Source organism: Phacochoerus africanus, chromosome 5 (genome assembly GCF_016906955.1).
Source record: "Phacochoerus africanus isolate WHEZ1 chromosome 5, ROS_Pafr_v1, whole genome shotgun sequence".
Taxonomy (NCBI): Eukaryota; Metazoa; Chordata; class Mammalia; order Artiodactyla; family Suidae; genus Phacochoerus; species Phacochoerus africanus.
This window is the reverse complement of record NC_062548.1, coordinates 57,279,009-57,303,694: the sequence shown is the minus strand read 5'-3', so window position 1 is coordinate 57,303,694 and position 24,686 is coordinate 57,279,009. Positions and strand designations below refer to the sequence as shown.

The window sequence follows — 24,686 nt, the reverse complement described above, 5'->3', positions numbered from 1 at the left end:
GCCCTTAAGGAATTCTTTTAAGTCGAATACACCAAATGAATAAATGAGGAAGACCAAGGTTCTCATAACTGCATAAGTGCTCTTTACAAACTTAGTCAAATCCTCTTAAACTTTTTCCATTAAAACTACGAGGCTATGTAGTTCCTTGGTGGCATAGCAGTTAAGGATCTGGTGCTGTCACTGCTGTGGCTCTGTTCACTGTTGTGGTGTGGGTTCATTTCCCGGGAACTTTTCTGCATGCTGTGGGAATGTCTTAAACAAAAAACCCCGGAGTTCCCATTGTGGCTCAGTGGAAACAAATGTGATTAGCATCCATGAGGACGCAGGTTCGATCCCTGGCCTCGTTCAGTGGGTTAAGGATCTGGCATTGCCATGAGCTGTGGTGGAGGTCACAGATGCGGCTCGGATCTGGTGTTGCTGTGGCTGTGGCGTAGGCCAGTCACTGCAGCTCTAATTCTCCCCCGTAGCCTGGGAACCTCCATATGCTGCAGGTGCGGCCCTAAAAAGACAAAAAAAACAAAACAAAAAACCCTACCAGACTAACATATCACAGCCTCTTGAATGTCTGAGACAGCTTAGATAACAGAGATTATCGTGGTGATTGTAAAGCATATTTGTGAACATCATTTAAAGCACATGGACTTCATGTTCTGTTATCCTTGGCATTTATTTGCCTCCCTGGGAAGGCAGATGCACTGAGTAATGGGCGCAGACCTTCCCTGTCCGCTGGGAACACTGGATGAAAGATGCCAACTGCAGGATGGGGACAGACCCTGGTCACTGGTCAGAGATTCGAGACCGGGCCCAGGGCCTACTGCCAGGATGATATGCCCACACCAGTGGTCAGCTGACCCTCTGCCACCATTATGGTGTCATTTATGTGATGCTTCTCTTTCTAATAAGAAACAGTTAAGGCAACCCAGGCTGAACACATCGTTTCATATCCGGGTCTTGGCATCTTTCACACTGTTAGACCCCAGTTGCTAGACTAGAACCTTCTTGAGGGCAGGGTCGACATCCCTCAGACCCGCTGCCCCTCTCCCGGCCGTGCCCTGGGCTGGTGGCATCATGGGCACTTGGTGTCTCCCATCGAGTGGACGACACTTTCCAGGCAGGGGCAGAGAGCGAGAAAGCTGATCTCCCGCCATGGACAGGGTATTCAAAGGAGGTACAGGCCTGTGAGGGCACCGTGACCCCAACCTGAAAGGTGTGCCTGTTCTGCTTCCAGATGTTTCTGCAGCAGCCAGCTGTATCCCTGAGCTTCAACAGCGCCCAGCAGAGGTCGGGCCCAGGCCCCCAGCCCCAGCTTGTGGCCAGCCCTCAGCTTCCAGGCCAAATGGCTCCTGCCCAGGCCACAGGCCAGCACCTGCTCAGAGAATCGAGCGTGATAGCAATCGAGGTAAATGCATTCATCTGCAGACTCAGCCCTTGCCCCCAGTGGACCAGGCCATGTAAACTGGAAACCTGTTTCCACCACAATCTGGGCCAGATGCTGGTGGTGGGGGTTTTCTTTTCTGTCTTTCAAGTCACTTTGAAGGCCCAAGTTCTACTTGTTTCCTCCCATGTTTTATCAGTACATTAAAATGCCTTAGGGGTTCCCAGCGTGGTACAGCAGAAACGAATCCAACTAGGAACCATGTTGCAGGTTCGATCCCTGGCCTCACTCAGTGGGTTAAGGATTTGGCATTGCCATGAGCTGTGGTGTAGGTCACAGACATGGCTCGGATCTGGCGTGGCTGTGGCTGTGGCTGTGGCTGTGGCTTGCAGCTGCAGCTCCGATTGGCCCCCTAGCCTGGGAACCTCCATATGTCGCGAGTGCGGCCCTAAAAGACCAAAAAAAAAAAAAAAATGCCTTAAAGGTATCATGCAGCTGAAACTTTCAGCTCAGATCCTGAGCTGGGCTGGAGGTGGACACTCATGCTGACAGTCCTGTCCCCACACACAGGTCCTCGGCCCCCACCATTGACCCCTGGTGTTCTCCATTATCAGTGTGAGAACACAGTTACCCACTTGTGTTCACTGTCCCTTTCCTCAGGGCCACCGTGCCCCTCCTGGTCCCCCAGATTCCCTGTCCAGCCCTACCCTTGTAGCCATGACCACCTACTGTAAGCCACCAGTAGATCTTGCAGTCTGACAGGGTCACCAGCAGTCGGTGGCACTTGAGGGCAATGGAACCGAGAAGTCCTGGGCTCTCATTTCTGGACCGTCACAGGTCAGAAGGCGGGATCCAGCCTCTCCTGAAGCTGCATGCTGTCATGGATTCAGTAACAGCTGCTGGGCTCCGGTTATTCACCAGCCCACAGGGAAACAAAGATGAATGACGATTGTCCTTGACCCCAAGGAGCTTCTAGCCTAGTGTGGGCTCTGAGAGGTCAACAGATGACCTACAATGAAATGTGGAGAAGTCCATGTATAAGACAGTTTCTCCATCTTCACCCAGATTTAAGAGTTTTACTTTAAAATGTAGCCTCTGGTTCTAAAGGTCCAGGGATAAGACTAGCTAAGAATGTTTTGGAAAAAACTGAGGAAGTATTTACACTATCTATGTTGAGAGAGTTTGCAAAATCTCTGAGCATTAAAACATAGTGGTGCTGTCATATGAATGGAGTCAGTGAAACAGTGGAAAATCCAAAAAGCAAAAGCAAAGGCTCCTTTGCTCCTTCATTTATGATTTCAGTCAACAAAAGTGTGCCAGGCACTGAGTCTTTAGCACTGACGGACAACAGGGAATGAAAGAGAAAAGGAAAAAGGACTCTCTGATCCAGGTTAGGGGAGAGAGGGAGACCAACAAGTGACAGTCACACAATGATACATGGTGATGCGGGAACTCTGCTGAAGGTGGGGGAAGGGCGGGAGGCATAAGTAGGTGCCCAGAGAAAGCCTCCCTGAGAAGGTCATATCTGAGCAAAGGACTGAAAGGATGAGAGAAGGAGGCCCAAAGGTACCAGGAGGAAGAGTGTTCCACATAGAGGCAGTGCAAAGGCCCTGAGGCAGGAGGTGAGTTAGAGAGACAGCAAGCAGGTCCACATGTCAGGAGTGGAATTGGTGAAGCAGGAAGTAGTTCCACTCAGCACACATGTGTTGCTTGCCTGCTGCAAGCCTGGCTCTGTCCAGGGCCCAGGGGATTTAAAGAATCCCTAAGATGCTTACAGTCAATGGGAAAGATAGTCACAAGAGCAAAATATCTTGCTGTCTAGCACTGGGAACTACATCTGGTCACTTATGATGATGGTCACATGCATGATAATGTGAGAAAAAAGGATGTATACAGGTATGTGTGACTGGGTTACCTTGCTGTACAGTGGAAAATTGACAGAATACTGTAAACCAGCTATAACGGAAAAAAAAATTATTATTTAAAAAAAAAGAACAAAGTAACTCAATTAACAGTCATTGGGTCCTAAGTGAGCGGAATGGGTAAGGTGGGTAAAAGAAAGATGTTCTGGGGAGGTGACTGCTGAGTTGAGTGGAAAGTTTACCTTTATTGTTACTGTGGTTGTTCTAGGGTCCAAAGCCAGTGAGAGGCTCACAGATGATGCAGGGGAACAGCTTGACACCCCAGTTCAGCAGCACGGCAGCTGTGCTCCCGCCAGCTCTCAGCCTGACCACACCTGCTTCCGCCTCCCAGGATGCCAGCCAGTGCCAGCCCAGCCCAGACTTCAGCCATGACCGGCAGCTCAGGTACGGAAGGATGAGAGAAGGAGGCCTACAGGTACCAGGGAGAAGAGCATTCCACATAGAGGCAGTGCAAAGGCCCTGAGGCAGCAGTAGGCCTGTCCTTGCTGGAAGGCTAACAGAGATGCAGTTTTACACCATTCCTTTTGGCCCTCCTTTCTCCTGGACGTGGAGGCAGAGGTCAAATGGTTAGACTCTAAAGCCTCTGCAATTAATCTCAGCTAATGAAATGGCAAGGAGAGGGTCTTGATGGCCAGAGGAAAGACCTGCTGTGTTAATGGTCCTCTAAGAACACAGACGGCCCTGTGGGAATGGGAGTCGGCCAGAAGGGGCCCAGGCGGGCTGGGCAGGTGCTGGGCAGGCCAGTCTGTGGCTTGGGTACTGATCAGTGTCCCACTTATCTCTTCCTCTGCTCCAAGGTTGTTACTGAGCCAACCCATCCAGCCCATGATGCCCGGGTCCTGTGATGCCAGGCAGCCCTCGGAGCTTGGCAGGGCTGCACAGCAAGTCAAGTAGGTGGCCGTGGGGTGTTGGGGCTGGAGGTGGGACATGCAGAGAGCCGCCTAAGTGGTCCCAGGCTAGCAGGGTCTGTGAGCCTGGCACTCTAGGCAGGGTCCAGGTGTGCCCACGCCCTTGGAAAGAACTCCTCCTCTTAGCTTTTCTTTCTCCATTGCCCATGGAAAAAAAGAAAACTGGGAGTTCCCGTTGTGATCCAATGGATTAAGAACCTGACTAGTATCCATGAAAGATGTGGTTTGATCCCTGGCCTCGCTCAGTGGGTTAAGGATCCGATGTTGCCATGAGCTGCGGTATAGGTTGCAGATGAAGCTCAGATGTGGCGTTGCTGTGGTGTAGGCTGGCAGCTGCAGCTCCGATTCAATCCCTAGTCTGGGAACTTCCATATGCTGCATGTGCACCCCTAAAAAGAAGAAATTTTAAAAAAAAGAGAGAGAGAAAAAAAACTGTCACCACCCCAGGTTTAGGACAGAACCCAAATGAAACAATTACATGCCAAGTTTGTCACTGTCTAGCAGCATCTCTGCAGGTCTAAGTGGTAACAGCCCACGTAAAAGGCACCAATGCTGGCAAATTCCACAGGCACACCCAGCTCACCTACTCTGTGATTCCAGTGCAGTGCCCCAGCCTGTGACTCGCTGCAGACGTGGGACCTGCTGCTCTCCCAGGCACAAACCTTCTCTCTCCCTCTCCCCCGGCTCTTCACTTGCAATCCCCTGGAGCAGAAGTGGCTTTCCTTAGCCGTTGAACTACCAGGGACAAAGCTTACCAGAGACAGAGAAGCCAATACTTGAAGAGCTACTGGGAAAGAGTGTCTAGCCTTTGAAATGAAGCAGATACCGTTTGCATATAAACACTGGTTTAACTTGGGTCAGAAGTTCACTGGGATGGTGCCAGCTAATGAGGCCACCCACCTCCCCCTACTCCAGCCCCCGCTTGGGGACCTTACAGCCACCCCCCCATCTCGGGCTCTCCCCTCAGAGTCCTTTCTCCCAAGTCCTACTTCAGCCAGTGATAATAGTAACAGCGACGGTTACTGAGCATTTCTGAGGGGTGGGGTCTGTACGTAGGTTGTACGTCGATGAAAACCCCACGATGGTGGGGGGGAGGGAGGCGTCTGTGCACTGCAGGGAAACAGCTTTTAAATTCTCTGAGGATGCTCTTAATTAGGCGGAGGGGTGGGGGGAAGGTTGGTTTGGGGTTTCAACTGTTGTAAGTGATCCAGATAAGTGGAAACAAAGAATCTTGTTACATGGCTTTCCAGAGATGCTTAAAATGCACTGAACTAGGCAAAAATGGAAATTCTTTCCTCTGGGAACTCTAAGGTGCCCTTCGGTCAACCCAATAATTTATACCTCCCCCATTCCTCCCCCTTGTCTCTTCCAGACATGACCTAACACTCCATCTTCTGGGGTGTGTCCGAGTCTGTCTCCCACACATGGGGAGGCCCTTTCAGGGGAGTTTTGGATTCGCCAGTGCCTGTTACCAATGATGCATATAGAGACATAACGGTCCTAATTCTAATAAGCCTTCTCTATAGTATCTTTATTTTTATTTATTTATTATTTTATCTTTTTAAATTTTTACTTATTTGTATTTTTTGCTTTTTAGGGCCACACCTGCAGCATGTGGAGGTTCCCAGGTTAGGGGGCGAATCTGAGCTACAGCTGCAGGCCACAGTCACAGCCACAGCAAAGCAGGATCTGAGCCACATCTGCAACCTGCACCACAGCTCACAACAATGCCGGATCCTTAACCCACTGAGTGAGGCCAGGGATTGAACCCTCATCCTCATGGTTCCTAGATGGATTCGTTTCCGCTGCGCCATGACAGGAACTCCTATAGTATCTTTAAAATATCTGTTCCTTGTCTTTGCTCTTCTAGTGTTTTCCAAATGGCCTTCCCCTTGTTATTGGACCATTATCACCAAGTACCCTTTAAAAAAATTATTGTGGTAGAATGTACAGGAAATTTACCATTTTCACTATCTTTAAGTGTACACTTCAGTGGCATGAAGCACCTCCATATTGGTGTGCCACCCTCACCCCTGTCCACCAGCAGAGCTTTTCATCATCTCAAACGGAAGCTCCATCCCCATTAAACCCTAACCCCCATTCCCTCTGCCCCCAGCCCCTGACAACGACCCTTGTGCTTTCTGTCTCTGTGAATTTGACTCCTCTTGGGAATCTCCTCTAAGTGGACTCATACAGTATTTGTATTTTGTGACTGGCTTATTTCCCTCCATACAACACCCTCAAGGCTCACGCACGTTGTACACTGTGTCAGCATCTCCTTCCTTTCTAAGGCTGATCGTATTCCACTGTACGTATGGACCACCTTTGGTTTATCCATCATCCATTGACGGACATCTGGGTTGCTTCTGCTTTTTGGCCACTGTCAATAATGCTGCTTTGCTTGTGGATGTACAAATATCTCCTTTAGTTCCCCACTCTCACTTCTTTGGGGCATATACCCAGAAGTGGAATTGCTAGATCACATGGTAATGGTAATTTTAATTTTTTTTTCTTTTGCTGTTGATGAGGATGTGGACAGACTAGAACCCTTTACAGTTCTGTCTTTTTCATTACAGCATCGTAATGGGTGTGAAGTGATGTCTCATTTCAATTTTGAGTTCTGTTTCCTTAATGACAAATGATGATGAGCATCTTTTCATGTGCTTATTGGCCATCTGTATCTTTTCTTTACAGCAATGTCTATTCAAGCCCTCCCCCTCCCCCCGCCCCTGCCATTCTTTTGGCCAAACTCAGCAGCATGCAGAAGTTCCTGGGCCAGGGATCAAACCAGCAACCTGAGCCACATAGCAGCAACCTGAGCCACAGTAGTGACAATACCTGATCCTTAACCCCTAGAGCACCAGGGAACTCCCCTTTGCCTCTTTTTTAATCAGGTTCATATTTGTCATGGGTGTTGAGCTGTAGGAATTGTATCTATAATCCGGATGTATTAGATATATGCTTTGAAGGTATTTTCCAGCAGCCTTCCCACTGCATGGATAGTTCCCATGATGCAACCAAGTTTTTAACTGTAATGAAGTCCAGTCTGTTTTTCTTCTTGTTTCTTGTGTTCCTGGGGTCACGTCAAGAGTTTTTAATTAATTTATTTATTTTTTTGTCTTTTTGCCATTTCTTGGTCCGCTCCCACGGCATATGGAGGTTCCCAGGCTAGGGGTCTAATTGGAGCTGTAGCTGCCAGCCTATGCCAGAGCCACAGCAACATGGGATCCAAGCTGCATCTGCGACCTACATCACAGCTCACAGCAACGCCGGATCCTTAACCCATTGAGCAAGACCAGGGATCGAACCTGCAACCTCATGGTTCCTAGTTGGATTCGTTAACCTCTGCGCCACGACAGGAACTCCAAGAGCTTTTTCTTAAAGGTCTGTCTTCTTCCACATGTCACCAAACAGGTATCCACAGAGCCAGGCTGTGTTTCAAAACCCAGATGTGCACACCACCAGCAGCAGCGCCTCGACCCCCGTCCTGCTGATGGGTCTCCACCCCAGCTTCGCCACCTCCCAGCCATCACCCCTGAAGCCAGCCCAGACCCAGCAGCAGCCGCACTTTCTGCAGGTGGGGCCATGCCTGGGGAGGGGGAGACAGGGCCGAGCCTCCAGCCTGGGCCTGCAGGCCCTTCCTCCTCTTCTTTCAATGGGGTTCATGTCCTCAGGATGAAAATAAGCCCCCGACAGAGTCATATTTGAATCTTTGTAGGTTCTAAAGTTTTTGATGCTCACAGTTGATAGTCTGTGTATATACAGTGTGAGAGATTTAGAATCAGCTCTTATGCCTCATGTGGTTAGGTGCTAAAAGGGCTGTTTAAAACATTTTTATTATGGTATCCATTTTTTACTTTTTATTTATTTTTATTTATTTATTTATTGTTTTTTAGGGCCACACCTGCAGCATATGGAGGTTCCCAGACTAGGGGTCCAATTGGAGCTACAGCAGCCAGCCTACATCACAGCTCACGGCAATGCTGGATCCTTAACCCACTGAGCAAGGTCAGGGATAGAACCCATATCCTCATGGATCCTAGTCGGGTTTGTTAACTGCTGAGCCACAGTGGGAACTCCAGATTTTTTAGAGCAAAAATAAGACACCAGTTCCTCTGCTTGTTGGACTCGTTAGTGTGTTTATATGCAGTGTCTCACACAAATATAAAATTAAATCATGTTTGAAGATTCCTCAAACTTCCTTAATACATGTGATAATGTGGCATGAGATTAGGGCTTCCCAGAAAAATGTGGGGCATATTTATTGCTGTCACTTCTTACTTCAAGCAAGTGCTAAGTTTGCTGAAGGAGCGGGGGTGAGAGCCAGTGGCTGGAGGTTCAGATGAGACAGAAACGTCTTACTCCCTCTCGTGCCCGGGTACCCCTTTCCACCCCAGCCCTGACCCTGTCCTGTGGGGCCTCCTCCCTGGCCTCCAGCCTCCAGTGCAGGGTGTGGCTTTTGCTCCGACCTCCCCACCCCTCGGCCAAAACCTGCCCAGCTTAGGCACCTTCAAAGCCATGGATGAGCGTGTGGTGACTGAGCTGCAGAGTCCTCCACAAGGTCTAGACCACATTGATTCCCAGGCTGCTGAACCAGCCGGGGTGTGCTTTTCAAACCTCCCCACCCCTAGGCGTGGGGGGGGGGGCAACTTCAGCTTTGCCTACCTTGTCACCTCACAGGACCCTGCAGTGATTTTGGATGGGAACCCATGAGGTGAGAAGTGGGGCAGTTAAAGGGCTTCTGTCCATTCCTTCATCAGAGCAGCAAACATGTTTGCAGGCACCTGTTCCACCTGAGAGGCAGGGCTAAGGAATGCTGGGGGCCTGGAGCTCCAGGAAGGGGATCTCGCAGAGGGTGGCCAGGCCTGAGGCCCTGCCCAGCGGCATACCATGGCTGGGAGGCCTCCAGTGGAGGAAGGACTGCTGTAGAGCCGGGTGTTTGGGAGATGCTTGGAGTGGGGCTGGCCAGGTGCAGGTGGGGGGACGGTGGTCCTGGCCTGGCAAGAGAGGCAGCCTGAGCGCAGTGGAGGGGCAGGTGTGCCTGAGCAGACTGGGTTACTGGGAAGGGGAGAGTTTAAGGATGGGAACAGCGGAGGATGAGATAGAAGCTTCCAAACTTAACCTTGAAGTTTCCAGGTGAAGTTTCTGAGCTTCAAATTAGGATGCTTCCTAGTGATGCTGGGCAATGGCAGTATTTGGAAGTAGTTCTAGAATCACTGGTGAGAAGTATGTAGATTGTATACGTGTGTGGATTCTGCCCCACCAGTTATGTGCATGTGGTCTCAGATTCCAACATCGAAAAACACACAGGCTACCTGGAGATCATACACACGTGTTCAGGAAACCATTCGAGGCAGCCTAGCCCCGCCTGCCAGGAGGAACCCCTGGTGCTGACCTTCGTAGCTCACAACCACGGGCAGAGCCTCAGCTTCCTCTTTCCATGTCCACTCTTCCCCACCAGGACCTCCCCGAGAGACCGTAGCTGGGAAGGACAGTCCTTTGATCCGCCATCTGCATCACCGCCCCAGCCATTCAGGGGAGGAGACCCTGAATCGTTGAACCTTCACTGGAGCCCTTTCCTTTCCTTTCCTTCCAGGTGCAGGCGCCAACCTCTCTGCACAGCGAGCGGCAGGACTCGCTCCTTCTCTCCACCTACTCGCCACAGCCAGGGACCCTGGGCTACCCGCCACCCCCCGCCGCGCGCCCAACCCGAAGGGTCAGCAGCCTGGCTGAGTCCTCAGGCCTCCAGCAGCCGCCCCGGTAGTGCCCCGGCAGTGCCCCGGCACCTCAGTCTGGTCACATCAGCTTTAACCAATGGACGGACAAGGGGGTGGGGGTGGGGGTGGCCACGGAGCTGGGGAGAGGAGTTTAAAGGACAGCCCCAGGCTTTCGTGCGCCCCGCTTACATTTCAGAGCTCCCGGATGGGGACCATCCCCGGGCGCAGAGGCCAGCACGTAGAAAGGGAGCGGGGACGCCTGCTGTGTATCCCTTGCCCCTGGGCTTCTCGGCCACACTCTACAGCCATACCCGGACGGCCCCGCGCCCCCGCGGGAGCGCATCACTCCGCTCACCTTAGCGAAGGCGCATCTCTCCGCATCTCGCCCCGCCGCGCCAGCCCCCCTGCGCCTCTGTCGCCGCGCTACTGGTCCTCACCCTGCAGATCCTCTTTCCACTGCATTCGAGAAGCACTGCGTCAGAGATCTGTTGAAGGGAGAGAATAAAGAGATGCTTTTTCATTATTTTTAGATGATTGTTTCTGTTTTACTTTGCACAGCTGCACACGGAAATAACTTAGGCACTTTCCGATTTTGAAAAGAGTAAGTTCTCCTGACTTTATTTGGAGACACCAGTAACAAAAACAGCCCACCAATCAGACGGCTAAGCTGGTGGCTGTTCACCAGGCTGCAGCCCCACACCCCGTGGCCTCAACCCTAATGGAATCAGGCTCTGCACCCCACACTATTCTGGTGATTTTTTCCCCTCTAACATAACACTGGACTGTTTCCTGTTTACTTGGGTGATTGCAACTACAAAGGCGGACTCAAAGCAAAGCACAATCACGCAGCTGGGTTCTGGAATTTCTATTGAGGACTCTGAAGGGGGAGGTTTCAAAAGCCAGACAGGTCTGTGGAGCGGCAGGCAGGTCCTCCGGACCCCCACCACGAGCTGGCCCTCTGAGTGAGAATGCTGCATCTTTCTACGGATCTTTCCTGATAAGACCGAAGATGGGAGTTTCCTTTTCAAAATGCACTTTGCTTTTTTTGTATGTTTTGTTATGTTGAGAGGTTTCTAAAGAAAAGATTTTATGTAATTATAAGAGGAAGTGTAGTGAATTGTACAGCTGTTGTAATAATGACCTATTTCTATATAAAATAAAATTGTATGGATTATGTGTAAATTATTTTGTATCTAAGACACCAGTTCCTTTCCCAAATATAAAAGGATAAAAAGTTTTTCTTGTGTATTTCTGTGAATGGACATTTTGTAATAAATTAACAAATTTGTACGATTTCCTCTGGAGGCAATTTCTGTCCCTTGTTCTGTATGCCTGCATACATCTTTTCATCAGTAAAGTTTTTTTAATTTTATGATGTTTCTAAGGCTACAGATACGGAAAAGATGGAAGCAAGCAACAAGCCACGTAATAGCCTTAGGTTTTTGGAACAGCCCAGAAGTTTCCTGATCTTTGTTTTAAAGGCAAAAAAAAAAAAAAAAAGGGTTTGGTGTAGAAATGACAGCAAAACTAACAAAAACAGAAAACATTCCCAGAAACATCTCCACTTGGAGACCCAGGTAATCCGTGGAGATAATCAAGCCATTATCCACCAAAGCATTCGTAGCCTATTGTTAAGTTCACCTGGGTTGGAGCTCTAGGGGCTCTGCCTGTCAGCACAGAGGTACCAGTGATGTGCCCAGGGTTTGTGTGTCTGTGGAGATGTGTACACATGTCCGGTGAATGGGGGAAATACTACAGCAGCTTCTGCCAACACAGAAGCTGCTCGTGGAAGCTTCAGCACGGTGATTGTGAGGGTGCCCTGGCACACCGTGATTGAGACTCGAGATGGCAACGATCTGCAGAGCGCTCTCTGCAAGCTGTGAAATAGGGAAAGCTCTCCCAGTTCTACAGCCAGGACCAGCTGGGGATGGTATAAGAGGCTGCCATATCAATACATCAAAAGGAGTTTATCATTTACACAAGTGCCATATTCCTGAATAAAGGTAAGTCTAAATATTCTAACATATATTAGGATTATTTTTCTTTAAAGGAACCAGAAATGAACCCTCTTTTTGAAACAAAAAGTTTGAGTGAAATTGGATTAAGTACTTTGAACTGTTTTGTCAGTTCAGAGGTTTATCCATCTGATTTTTCCATAAAAGAATTTGTATTTTCATTGGCTGTCAGAATCTGTACTTCTAAGTAGGACAAACTTTTTTTTTTTACAGGCAACAGCATATTTGTGTCCTAGGATTATCTAGCTGGAATCCATTAGCAGAAGGTGGAGTAGGTCATGCCGCTAATTTAATTTAATGCTGCTTAAATCTGACATGTTCAGAGTCTGGATAAACTCAGAAACTCCTGTTGGGTAATATTTCTTTAAACCCACAGAACATCAGAAGTTTAATCCCTAAATTTTTAATTCATTTAACTTTGCTCACTAAAAGAGTATTTTGCAACCCTGTCCTGGTTCCTGAAAAGCCATAACCTTTCTATTTGGAAAACTATAAAGGCTTAGCTAAGTGACTGAAACGTGAACTCTGGAATATACCAAGTCTTAGAATATTTTAAACTAACTCAGCTAAAATGTAGTATCTTCTGTCTCTAATGGCAATTAACATCCATTCAATTAGTCTGAAATTTTTGTTTATATAGGCAACATGGTGTACTTGTCAACTATGATACTGTTCTAAGCCATGACATTTTGTACTCTTGCCAACTTATCTGGTAAAATGTGGGTGCTGGGTACAAAATTGCTTCAACTTCTCTCCTCACTTGATGTGAAGCCTGACAGTTTTAAAGTCAGCCATCAATAACCTAGAGATATAACTAATTTAGATCCCCTAGAGAAATGCCATATGTAGCTTTTTTTGGACACATACAAGGCACTTCATACATTGAACTTTATACAATGCACATGACCAAGACAAACAACAGTATACTTCTCAAAGCATAACATGGTTGATTCAATAGCTGAAATATCCAGCCTTATGGCATCTGTGGAAAAGCTTTAGTTTCTTGGGAAAAATAAAAGCTCATTAGAAACAATACAAGAAAATCTCCTTAGGATTTTTGCCTAACCAGACAATGTCCAGTTATGGCAGAAGCAGGGTAACCTGTTAGCATATTCACTAAAGTAATGCATGCCTTAAAATGTATACTCCAATGTTTATACACTTAAAAGTTCCTGAATTTAATTCAGTGGGTGACTCAATATCCTTTAAAACCAACTACCCTCTCCCAATGTCCCCATTTTTTTCAGTGGTGCCATGACCCACCCATCGACACAAACTGAAAATCTTTATCCTCCACGCTGGTAAATTCATTTCTGTCAGAGGGAATTTTGTACCTGGAAAGACATCACCACTAACTGTAAGTCATTTAATGTCCAATTTATTGATCTTAAAAAGGTATCAATTAGCATTCTTTTAACCATTACACTGTCAACATTTCCCATATTAATCACATACTACCTAAACAACAGATGAGTCGATATTTAGGAATTTACAAAAAAAATTTCCCCAATTATGAAAAGAGATTACAGATAGAAACACTCATAAGAATTTAATTCAAATCTCAAGTCTGATACAGATTTAAGAGTTCTAAAAAGGACCCACAAAATATAACAAAATTATCTTTACATCAGAACTGGCTGCAAGGTGTGAATATCACAGATTTAACTTTGTTTTGTATTTTATTCCATGATCATTCTCACACCTTCTCAATGGTCCAGTTTTAACATACATTTCGAGGGCTTCAGTTAACTCAGCAAATAAAATTTTACACCTCCCACGCTGCCTACAACAAAAGAATGCAATTTCTGACCAACTTAAGGTCCAGAGTTGTCAACCCATCGGTTTGGCATGGGGATCTGGGACGTGGCTAGGCGGTCAACCCACACCAGACGTGCTGGCGTCAGATTCCTCACTTTTCATTTCCAAAGTCAGATTTCTCTCTTTTCATTTCCAGGTGTTGGGGAAAAGTGCTATTGCTATTATGGGGCCATTTGCGTGTGATAGAGCTGAAAACAAATACTGCTTTAAGGTCATGAAATCACACTGATTTCTTCGATGTAAAAGATCGTATACAGTATTTTACTCCTCCTTTCCAAGGTGATTTGTCAACTACTCTACTAACGGTGCTTCCAAAACTGACATTTCATATAGCCAATTATAAACTGTCAATTTTAATTTAAAAATACTTATTGTGCAAACCTTTCCTCGGCCTCCTCCTCACTCCTAGCCCAGCCACCCTCACCCACGGCCCGCGGCTGCATCACAGCCTCCGCGTGAGGCTCCCGGGTACCGGGCTGCGAGGACGCCGGTTCGCGAGCCCGCCCTGCTGGACGGAAGCATCTCCAGGGCCACCAGCCTGGCGTACAGGTTCAGACAACGCTAGCCTGGCCGATCGCTGAGAGAGTGGGAAAACTAGAAAAGCATCTTCTCGCCTCGCCCCGGTCTGCTCCTCCTGAGGTCCTAGGTTCCGGCATCCTCTAAAAGCCCTTGTTAGTGCTCAGGCAGACGGAACGCGGCGGTAGGAAACGACGCAGAGAGGGCGACGTTCGAGCGCGCGGCCGCGGCACGCTCAGGCCCCGCCCTCGAGACAGGCTCGCATTTCTTGTGGCGCGCGCCGTGGACGTCACAGCCTCTCCCCCCGCCCACCCTTCCAGGTGACCCGGAAATTGTACTTGCGACGCCGCTTTCCTTCTCCCACAAACCCTTGCGCTCTTCCTTTCCAACCAGGGCCGGGGAAAGTGAGTATGGGTTCTGGCTCCCAGCTTGAGGAATCCGGCGCCATCCTCGCCTGGGATTGTATCGAATGAAACAGGAGGCTCTCTCCTGAGCCGACCTGGGCCTCCGCGTTCCAGGGGCACGGGAGTCTGCGTTGCGTTTAAGGGCTCCCGGAGACTGTGAGGGAGAGTGGCCGGCTTAGGAGAGCCGGGGCTGCAGGGGGTTCCAGGGGCGGGGGCGTCTAAGGGCGCAGACGTGCCTTGGGCCGCTGGGTGGCCCGCCGGGCTTTTCCCAGACGTGGGCCTTCAGGGACCTGGCCGGACTCTCTGCCCCTGGAAGCGTCCCGAGGCCAGGCCGGGAGGAAGGACTTGGCTTGGGTTTGTCGCACTCACTCTGAGCCTCCTTGTCGCCTGGGTCTAGATGGCTCCCGCAAAGAAGGGTGGCGAGAAGAAGAAGGGCCGGTCCGCCATCAACGAGGTGGTAACCAGGGAGTACACGATCAACATTCACAAGCGCATCCATGGCGTGTGAGTAATGTCTGCGTTCGGCCAGTGTCTTCTGACCGCGCGGGGTCTAGAAATGAACCGTTTCTTCAAGAGCCCAAGTCTTTACTGCATAGATCTTATCGAAGGCTGTTTGTAGGGTTTAAAGCGAAATGGTCGGAGGTTAACGCCTAAATAAGGATTCTGGGAAGCCTACTTGGGGAGATGCGGTGGTAAAGTGATGCTACTTCTTGCTGTGTTGATCGAATTAAGCCCGGCAGGTCTAGGGGTGAGACGTGTGTGTGAGTATGAGTAGACCCTTTCACTGTCTCCAGAGTCCAGTAAAGTCAACCAGGTAACTAAAAACGCCAGGTTCGGCCCAGAGTCCGAACATTGCAATGGGGTAATTTTAGTTCTCCCACCCACACAGCTAAGTACTAAGTAATATTGGTCCAGTTGTGGTGCTGGATGTGGAAGTTCTGGAGAGGCCAGAGAATAAAGTGTTCTGAAGTTAGGGGGCAGTGGTTTGTGGAGAAGACGCTGGTGTTCTGCATATGTGATATACAAGGACTTTGGGAATGATTGTGAATGTCGTAGTTCTTGATTTTCCTCCCTGGGGTGTGGTTTTTATAGTTTATTTTTATTTTGTCTTTTTAGGGCCGCACCTGCAGCATGTGGAGGTTCCCAGGCTAGGGGTCCAATCAGAGCTGTAGCCACCGACCTATACCACAGCCACAGCAACGCAGGATCCGAGCCTGGCCTGCAACCTACAGCACAGCTCTTGGCAACGCTGGATCCTTAACCCACTGAGCGGGCCCAGGGATCGAACCTGCCTCCTCATGGATGCTAGTTGGATTCGTTTTTAGTTCTTCAGCTTTGTGCGTGTTCCCCCTTTTATGCACACGGTGCTGACTAGTAATAACAGAGACCAAATCCCTCGAGTGCTGTTATTTGGAGTGTTTTTAAGAGCCAGGGTGGTGCTGCAAAATACTCAGGCACCAGTCTGGGGAGCAACTTGTCTGGGCATTCTTGTCTCAGGACAACTGATTTTCGAAAGGGATTTAAATGTGTGGCACTGTCTCTTAGCCCTGGCGTTTCCAGCCAAGCGTTGGCCATGTGTGAACCCTGAGGTCTCTGAGGGTTTCTGGGTCAACGGTGCCCTTTTTGTGCATTACTGCAGCTTGTAACCACATCCTCTCCTCCCGCCCCGTTATTGGGGCACGAATGTGTTCACTGAGGGGCATGTTAAGCACTTAACTGTGTCTGGGGCTCTGCGGATTCACAAGGGAACCAAAGATCCTACCTTCCGAGTTTCCTTGGTGGGGAAGTTAGGGAAGTATCCAGCTATAAAATGGTAGAAAGTGCCAGATGGTGAGTAAGTCACAGGTGAAAGGGGCGGTGGTTTAAAGGTCAGACAACTGGGAATTGGAAGAGTGGGCTTGAGCCATTGCAGGTGGATGAGATTTGGGGGCATTTTGCCACAAAGGCTTTAACTGAAGATGTGTGCAGAGCACAGTCTTTTGGTCTTTTTTTAGTTCTTACTTGATTGGCAGCAACTGAGAGTCCTTTGTTCATTTTACTTCCCGAAGATTCCATGGTTTTGTTTTTCTTTTGCTTCTCTAGCTGTTCCTCAGTCTGCTCTGTCCCTCCTCACCGCCCATCCTCTTAATGTTGAGTCCAGGGCTCAGGTCCTCCATTTTCCGCCTATACTTGGTAATAACAACTAGTTTTAGGGCCTCACATGCCCAGCTGCTTTTGAAATGTATTACCTGGGTGTTTAATAGGCATCTCTAGCTTTACCTTCCCCCAGACCAGCCCCCTGGGGTCCATCCCTCCCACTGCCCCATGGCCTCCCCCCCCCCAATCACTGGCCTGTGGGCATGTCCTCTGGGCTCAGCCTTCCACAATTTGCCTGCGCTGGTCCCTCCACCCAGACACCTGGTCTCTTCTCAAACCCTCTATCGGCAGAAAAGCCATGTTCCTGCTGTGATTCCTCATGAATTGACCACTTTCTTAATCATACCAGGCCAGGCAGTATCTGAGTCTGAGTAGCAATTTGGTTTTAGTTTCACTTTTTCCCTTGCCTTGGTGTTTTTCTTGCAGACAGCTCAGTAGCTGTCCTTGTCATCTCTGGTCTTGCTGGGGTTTCTTAAACCTGCAGCCCCTTCCCTAATGCTTTCTCCTTTCACTGCTTTATTTTTCTCTGTAGCACTTGATACCATCTGAGTGTCACCCATATAAACCACGTGAAAAATGGGCTTTAAGTGAATGAAGCCAGCTGGCATGATGGGTTTGGGGCGGCTGAGAGGGTTGAGCGAAGGGAGACTTGATAGCACGGCCCCTCCTGTCATTTACAGTGGGGGGATCACCTCTTTACACTTTGGTTTCTGCCCCACTTGGAATAGCTTTCACTTAGCAAATGTTTAACTGATTCAGCCTGTAATAAAGTTTGGTTTTTCCACATTTAACTTAACAACATGGAATTCAAAAAGATTTATGTATTCTTATCGAAACCACAGGTTAGTAGTGCCTGACACATGCCCTGGAATCTGTAGAATTAACTGTTGCCCTCAACATATTTCTTGAAAGGAAACTGGTGCATTTCAGACCCCTGCTCTTTAAGACCAAGCTATTAGCGAACTTTTAGTGTTCAGTGATTTCCGGAAACATGGCTTGTCTTAGGATGTGACAGATAATCTTAATTGTATTTTAGCTTGAGGACACTGAATTTACCTCAGTGTTGGATATTGTATGTTCAGGCTTAGGCTAACCACATTCTTTGATTATATTTTCCCTGGCAGAGAGTATTAGATATTAGAGCATAGGAGTGTTTATCAGGAAAGTGTTCGCCAGTGTGTATGTTAGCATCTCTTAATGGTCATATATAGTCTTTGTTCTACATTATTGAAAGTAGATTGTGCATCTTCTGTGCCCCAAGTATTACACTAGTTCTATTTTTTCCACATGCTGGAGGGGAGAACAACTGTTTCTGCCTTGTTCCAGGTTTAGATTTGTTTGATGAAAATAGGATAATGCTATACTGTATATTTCATTTAATTTTATACTCATTCATTTACTTATGTTTGGATCTCAGGGGTTTTAAGAAGCGTGCCCCTCGGGCACTCAAAGAAATCCGTAAATTTGCCATGAAGGAGATGGGAACTCCGGATGTGCGCATCGACACCAGGCTCAACAAAGCCGTCTGGGCCAAAGGAATAAGGTGCTCAAGTTGTGTGTGTGCCTCCACTCCACTCAGTTAAGCAGCTCACTCTGCACAACTTATACAGACTGAACTCTATATAAGTTCAGTCACTAATGCACATGCATAAGGAAGTATTTTTTTTTTCCAAATATGACAGTGGTTCAAAGGAAGGTAGCATCTGCAGGGAAGCCTTTTGACCTGGTATTTAAACTCAGTAAGTGGTGAAGGAGCCAAGCAGTGTGAGGGTCAGGTAAGAGCAGCACACTTGGTGTGACCTGGGAACAGGCTGATGAAGGTGGGGCAGATGATGTGACTTAGAACCATGAGTGGGTACAGAGAGTCAGGTGGGAACAGATCACATGGGCTCTTGTAGGTCACGGCAAAGAGTTTGGCTTTCCCTCTAGACATACTAGGAAGCCATGGGAGCAGTGGTTTTCAGCCATAAGCAATTTTCCCACCTGTTAGCAGGGCAGGGGGTAGGTTGTCACTAACGGTTACAGACCAGAGGAGATCCTGCCACACATTGTACGGTACACAAGGCGGGCCACACACACAGAACTACCCAGCCCAGAGAGTAGTAGGGCCAGCTTACACACGGGGGGATGTGGGTGCACTGGTAGCATGGGGGCGGGGTGCAGCAGGAGCCATCCAACAGGATGGGTGGATGCAGCCCTTGCCATGGACCAGCTAGGTTTGTGGTAGGGAGACAAGTCTGATAAATGTACTGCACACCCTGTGAGCTTCCTTAGGGGGAGGTGTCACGTGAGTTGAGGGAAGTTTCAGGACCCCTCCCATCTTTGGGCCAATAAAAGGAGGCAGTGCAGTTGGCGGTGATGCTGCTGAGAGATTGGGTGTGCAGGAGGTGGGGAAACTGAACATTGAGAGCAGGTATAGCTTGCAGAGTTCCTGATGAGGCTCCACATTTAAGTTGGTTAAATCCCACCTCACCAAACTGGTTGGTGAGCCCACATTTCTGCAGATGTCACAAGGCAGTGGTGGCTGCCCACTGAGAATGGCACCTGAGAGGCCAGCACTTAGTGTCCACCTGAAGGTGCTTATTTTCCAGTGAACTGAAGTGGCTGGTCAGTCAGAACAAAGGAAGGAGTGGAGGAAGCATGTTCCAGAAATAGGGGTAGGAAATGTGGGTACAGCTGGTGACAGTTTTCTCTTTTTCAGGAATGTTCCGTACCGAATCCGTGTGCGGTTGTCCAGAAAACGTAATGAAGATGAAGACTCGCCAAACAAGCTCTATACATTGGTCACCTATGTACCTGTCACCACTTTCAAAAGTAAGTTTTCCTTTATCCCATGAAGCTGTTTTAAAGTCCTAAACCCTTTTATTTATTTGTTCATGAAATACTGTGTACCTATAGCCTGGCATCCTTCAGTACTAGGAATATAAATAACAGACCTAATCAGTAAGCCTTTTTTCACATTGTGTCCTGGTCGGTATGGCAAAGTGCAGAAAGATATGAAACAAGTCCCTGTGGAAGAGTGATGTTTGCCAGGTCCTGGGAAGAAGAGGTCCATGGTGTGGGGTGGAAGTTGACTGGCTGTCCCTTGTCCTTGTTTTGCAGATCTACAGACAGTTAACGTGGATGAGAACTAACTGCTGATTGTCAAATAAAAGTTGGTTATAGAGGCACCTTTGCATCTTGTTCTCTTTCTAATGGTAAGGTAACAGGCTTGTATGTCTTCTGATTTGGGGTCATCTGGAGAGTTTCCCAAGTCCTTGGCCCTTTTTCTCCAGTCCTTGGAGCTTTGACTATTTGGACAGGGCCTGAGCAGTTGTTCTGAGGTGGTTCTGAAGTGTAGCCTGGATGGAGAATGATTGAGGTATTTGGAACATTAGAATTTTAATGTTAATGCTTTTTGCATGTAGGTTTTATTAATTGTAGGGTGAACATATTTTTCAGAAACAGGCATGTAGAACTTAATGGCCACTTTTATCATTTTAACAAACTAAATTGATACTTGATATCTTAGATTTAATGACAATATGTACAGTTCCTTTTTAGCTCACTTATTTGTGTTGATCCCATAAAGTATTTTTAGTCCTGGTTTACATGGAGCTAAAGGTGGGAGGGTGGTTACATAACTTCCTTAAAGGTTCCTAACTGCTAAATCAGCTTGAAAGCAAGGTGTTGGATGGATTCTGTTCCATAGGAGTTTAGCTGTTGACAGCACTAGTACAGATTAAATGCTGTGGAGAGAGTCCCCTTTTGTGAGGCTCTGTCGTTGTGGGGAATGGGGTTAGGGGCCGCTTACAGTGGGGTGTGCTCTTTCCTGTGAATGTGGGGGTGTTGGTGGGGACACTTACAACTTAGCCTCCAATGGCACAGTCCAGACTTTAGACACTGAAATAAGGAAAAACACAGAGCAAGTCAGTACAAAAACGTCTTATAAAAACTTGGAGGCCAACATTGAAAGCATGGTTTGTACACATTTTTGGAAGGACACAAAGTGAATACAACCAAATACATTAAAATGGTTTCAATTACCAGCATTGAAACGAAATTAGTGCAAAAAAAGCCAAATACAATTGCACAGATAGTGGCTCTTAAGTCTTGAAAGAAAGCAAACGTGACTCTCAGTCCTTCCCATTCAGGTGAAGAATGGGAGCTCTTCTTGTCTGGGTTGGTTTCCCACAGCTGACTTCTCACATTCCCTCTGAGAACAAGTCACACTAGCATCCCAGCAGAAGTGCCTGTCTCAGGGCTGATACCTGAAGTTGTAAGTCTGCATCAGGGGGACGGGTAGGCGGCCCCCTCTAGCTGACTTCTCTCATGCGGTATACAGGGCTGCATCCATCCCCAGGCCCCACTTGTGGCTGGCCAGGTGCCCAACGTGTCAGGTACTGCTGGCAGACTGCACACATCTGGATTATGGGCTGACCAGCCTAAGCTGCTCTGTGCTTTGGTTTGGAGGAGGGGCTCAGCAGATGTGCTCCTGCTACGGGCTGCTCAGCTTGAGTTCAGGCTGCAATTGGCGGCTCATCTCACAAGTTTTGAGGCTGTACTGATTGATCTTGGCGTTTTCAAGTTTGGGTTTAATGTCCAGTGGCTTTTCAAAAAAGTTTACTAATGACTGTTCAGTCAGAAGTGAGGCTAAAATATGTTCCAGGGACACAGTCCAGTCCCCCTCGGCCTGTTCAGGAAATGCCTGGGACTCCTGGGGACTCTTACTGGCCTCGGTGTCCACGAAAACTGAGTCCTGCTCAGGAGAAGGAGCCGGAGCCAGTGGCTCGTCCCCGCCCTCCAGAGAGCAGCTTCCAGAGCCGCTGCCGCGCTGCCCCACCTCACCGATCTGCAGCAGCAGCGTGGTCACCGTGGCAATGGCCTGATACAAATCATTCTCCTCTGGGTCTTCATGGAACATGCTGTACAGGGTTTTGCAGAACTGGATAAATTCTCTCTGGAATTGAGAAAAGAAAGTATACATATAACAGCATAACACAAATAGAAGGGTAATGGGTTTTTACACTTAGTTTTTGGAAAAAAACCACATGGTACTTTTTGAAGCAGAACTGCAGAGAAGTGTTCTCTGCTCTTCTACCCTGAAGCCCCTGTGGGAGCTCTTGGCTCCCACAGAGATGTGTGCTTTTTGTCCACCAAGAGGTTTTCGACCCCTTAACCCAGCAGACAACTTATAGGAATGCATTCAAAAGCTATGCACAGACAGTGGTTTACAAGTATGTTTAGGCTAGAGTTTATTACAGGAAAAGGTTGGAAACAGCTTAAATATTGGGACTGAATAAAATTATGACTTGATGTGGTGGGGAAACTGCAGCAACTAAAGGCCATAAGAGGAGGTGGAACAATGATGCCTGATGTTTTCTCTGACATGTGTACTCCTGCTGAAATTGAGACATGCTTCAGGTGGGACTTAGCTGCACAATTACCCTAGGGATAGGAAAATAGTTGTGCTGCTAATTTATAATTTAATGATGTGTGAGAATTAGCCCTGACTGTAAGGTATAAAATTGACACAACACTGAGGTTTAACTGACTTCATATCTTTAGAATGATTATTTGAGAGCAACTCAGCAGAGTGGAACAGAACATCAGATTTTTTTGTTTGTTTTTTAGGGCCACACCCATGGCATAGAGGTTCCCAGGCTAGAGGTTGAATCAGAGCTGTAGCCGCTGGCCTACACCACAGCTCACAGGGCAACACCAGATCCTTAACCCACTTAATGAGGCCAGGGATTGAACCTCAAGGATGCTAGTCAGATTCCTTTCTGCTGAGCCACCACGGGAACTCCTCAGGTATTTTGTAGTCCAGAAAAACAGTGTGTGCTAGACCCCACTCCTGAAGGCTCACAGTACACCTGAGCGCACCAGAGAGATTTAAGTCCTCTGATAAAGGGACATTTCAACCTGAAGCCTATCACTAGTATTTTATGTGGTCAGTGATTTTCAAAAACCTGGAGAGAGAACACGTAGATTCTGTACCGTGAACAAGTAGCATTGTTCTAGGGAATAAATAATTTGCATCAGAACTTGGGTAAATGGGTTTGCTACAAAAACTCTTAGAGATGGAACATGTGGCAGCCTCCTGTTGGGAAGGAAGAGCTTTGAAAATCTGAAATAGCTTCAGTGGATCACAGATTATTTCTCATTTAGTCATTACAGTATTCAGTTCCCAAGAGTTAAAAGATCCTTTGATGACAGCTTTGGAGGGAAGTGGGTGCAGGCTTACCTCTGAGCATATCACTTGGCAGAATAGTTAGTTCTCTGCACAGAATAAAGTCATACCTGGCTCATTTTGGGCAACTCTTTCTCAGTTTTATCTTTTTCTTTGGCTAAATCTTTAATCATCTGCTTCAGCTGTTTCTGATAATCAATGGTATCACCTTGAAACAAAGGAAACACAATAATATATGCTTGAGTGAAATTCCCTGAAAAGAAGGAAGATGGATACAAAGGAGTGGTGAGGGGATGAGGAATTCCACTGGATGAATCAGATTAATCAGACATTCTGTTCACACAGTGGCCAGATAGGTCGTGGTAGCTGCATGACCACCAGCTGCAGTGGCATGCCCGACAGGTGACAATGCAAAGAGGTACTTGCCATTGGACTTTCCAAAAACCAGGGGTCTTGACGTCGACAACAGAGGATTCTTCAGTGGTGACTGGCTGTCTCGGTCATTTTCAGTGAGGGCTTAAAAAAAAAATTTAACATTACTGTGTTTTCACCAAAACTGACAGTAATTTAACGTTTTAGGTAAAAAAAAGCAGCTGAGCTAGCAGCGCCCCCATCTGCATGCAGGGTCTTTCCAGGGTCTGTGAACCCTGTGTGTCCCAAAGCACTGGGTACAGGAAATTAAGAAAATGCCTCACACACAGGTGTCTGTAGATGCTGCGGTAATGACAGATGAACTCATAAGACATTGCCGACACTGACCCAGAAAAATGTATGAATGATAAAATTCCATTCTATCAAACTGAAATATGTGTGTATATGTATGTATATACATATACATGTGAGAAATTCTAGAAATAAATACACTGGAAGTAATGGGTAATTGCTTTAAATTCATGGTTATTTTTCTATAATTAGCACATACTAATATGTGCATACCAATATAACATACTGCTGTCCTAATAAAAGTGAATAAAAGCTTTACTGAAATCAAAGCATTTTAGTATTACGAGTTTTCTTGAAATACACAAAAACAATTTGATCAGAGCTCTCATATGCTGGTGGAAATATAAAACAGCATTAGCCATTTTGGAAAACAATCTGGCAGTCCTCAAAAAGTTAAATCATGTATTTGCCTTTTTTTTTTTTTTTTTTTTTTGGTGCTCTTGGGCTGTGCCTGTGGCGTATGGAGGTTCCCAGGCCAGGGACTGAACCCATGACACAGCAATGTCCTGAGCCACAGCAATGACACCAGATCCTTAACTGCTAGGCCACTAGGGAACTCCACAAATTCGCCATTTTTACTCAAATTCCACTCCTAGGTATATAACAGATGAAAATACCCACTCAAAAACCTGTATAGAAATTGGAAGCCTGACATTAGCAGATGAAAGCTATTATGTGTAGACTGATAAAGCCCTATTTATAGCACAGGGAACTATATTCAATATCCTGTGATAAGTCATAATGGAGATTATGAATATATAACTGAAGCACTTTGCTGTACAGAAACAAACATAATAGTCAACTACAGCCCAATGAAAAAACAAAAACCTGTACACAAATGTTCATAGTAGTGTTTGTTCCTAAGAGCCAAAAAGCAAAAACAAACCCAACTGTTTATCAGTTGATGAATGCATATACAAATCATAGCACGCCCATCGGAGTATCAAATTCAGCCTTAAAAAGGAGTAAGCACTGACAGA

The 24,686-nt window shown here is 47.3% G+C and overlaps 3 protein-coding genes across 8 annotated transcripts in view; 2 read left to right on the top strand and 1 right to left on the bottom strand.

Annotated features, from left to right (window-relative positions):
• NPAS2 (neuronal PAS domain protein 2) overlaps window positions 1-10,451 on the top strand; it is a 189,325-nt gene extending 178,874 nt beyond the window's left edge. For 3 of the 4 annotated variants that reach the window (XM_047781417.1, XM_047781418.1, XM_047781419.1), the window contains exons 17-21: window positions 1,229-1,399; window positions 3,506-3,681; window positions 4,095-4,187; window positions 7,620-7,782; window positions 9,802-10,451. In XM_047781417.1, coding sequence (XP_047637373.1) covers window positions 1,229-1,399; window positions 3,506-3,681; window positions 4,095-4,187; window positions 7,620-7,782; window positions 9,802-9,969 — 771 coding nt within the window. In that variant the 3' untranslated portion in view covers window positions 9,970-10,451. The remainder of the gene's footprint in view (window positions 1-1,228; window positions 1,400-3,505; window positions 3,682-4,094; window positions 4,188-7,619; window positions 7,783-9,801) is intronic. The other variant, XM_047781420.1, reaches the window with a different exon arrangement.
• A 4,115-nt stretch (window positions 10,452-14,566) lies between these two features.
• On the top strand, window positions 14,567-19,981 carry RPL31 (ribosomal protein L31). Its single transcript, XM_047781416.1, has 5 exons — window positions 14,567-14,675; window positions 15,073-15,179; window positions 18,229-18,354; window positions 19,513-19,625; window positions 19,914-19,981. Exons 2-5 carry the CDS (start codon window positions 15,073-15,075, stop codon window positions 19,943-19,945), a joined length of 378 nt encoding a protein of 125 aa, XP_047637372.1. The 5' UTR covers window positions 14,567-14,675; the 3' UTR covers window positions 19,946-19,981.
• Window positions 19,982-20,720: 739 nt separating this feature from the next.
• Window positions 20,721-24,686, bottom strand: part of TBC1D8 (TBC1 domain family member 8) — a 137,380-nt gene continuing 133,414 nt past the window's right edge. For all 3 annotated transcript variants that reach the window (XM_047781407.1, XM_047781408.1, XM_047781409.1), the window contains 3 exons: window positions 23,410-23,499; window positions 23,094-23,191; window positions 20,721-21,750 (listed from right to left, as the gene is read on the bottom strand). In XM_047781407.1, coding sequence (XP_047637363.1) covers window positions 21,289-21,750; window positions 23,094-23,191; window positions 23,410-23,499 — 650 coding nt within the window. In that variant the 3' untranslated portion in view covers window positions 20,721-21,288. The remainder of the gene's footprint in view (window positions 21,751-23,093; window positions 23,192-23,409; window positions 23,500-24,686) is intronic.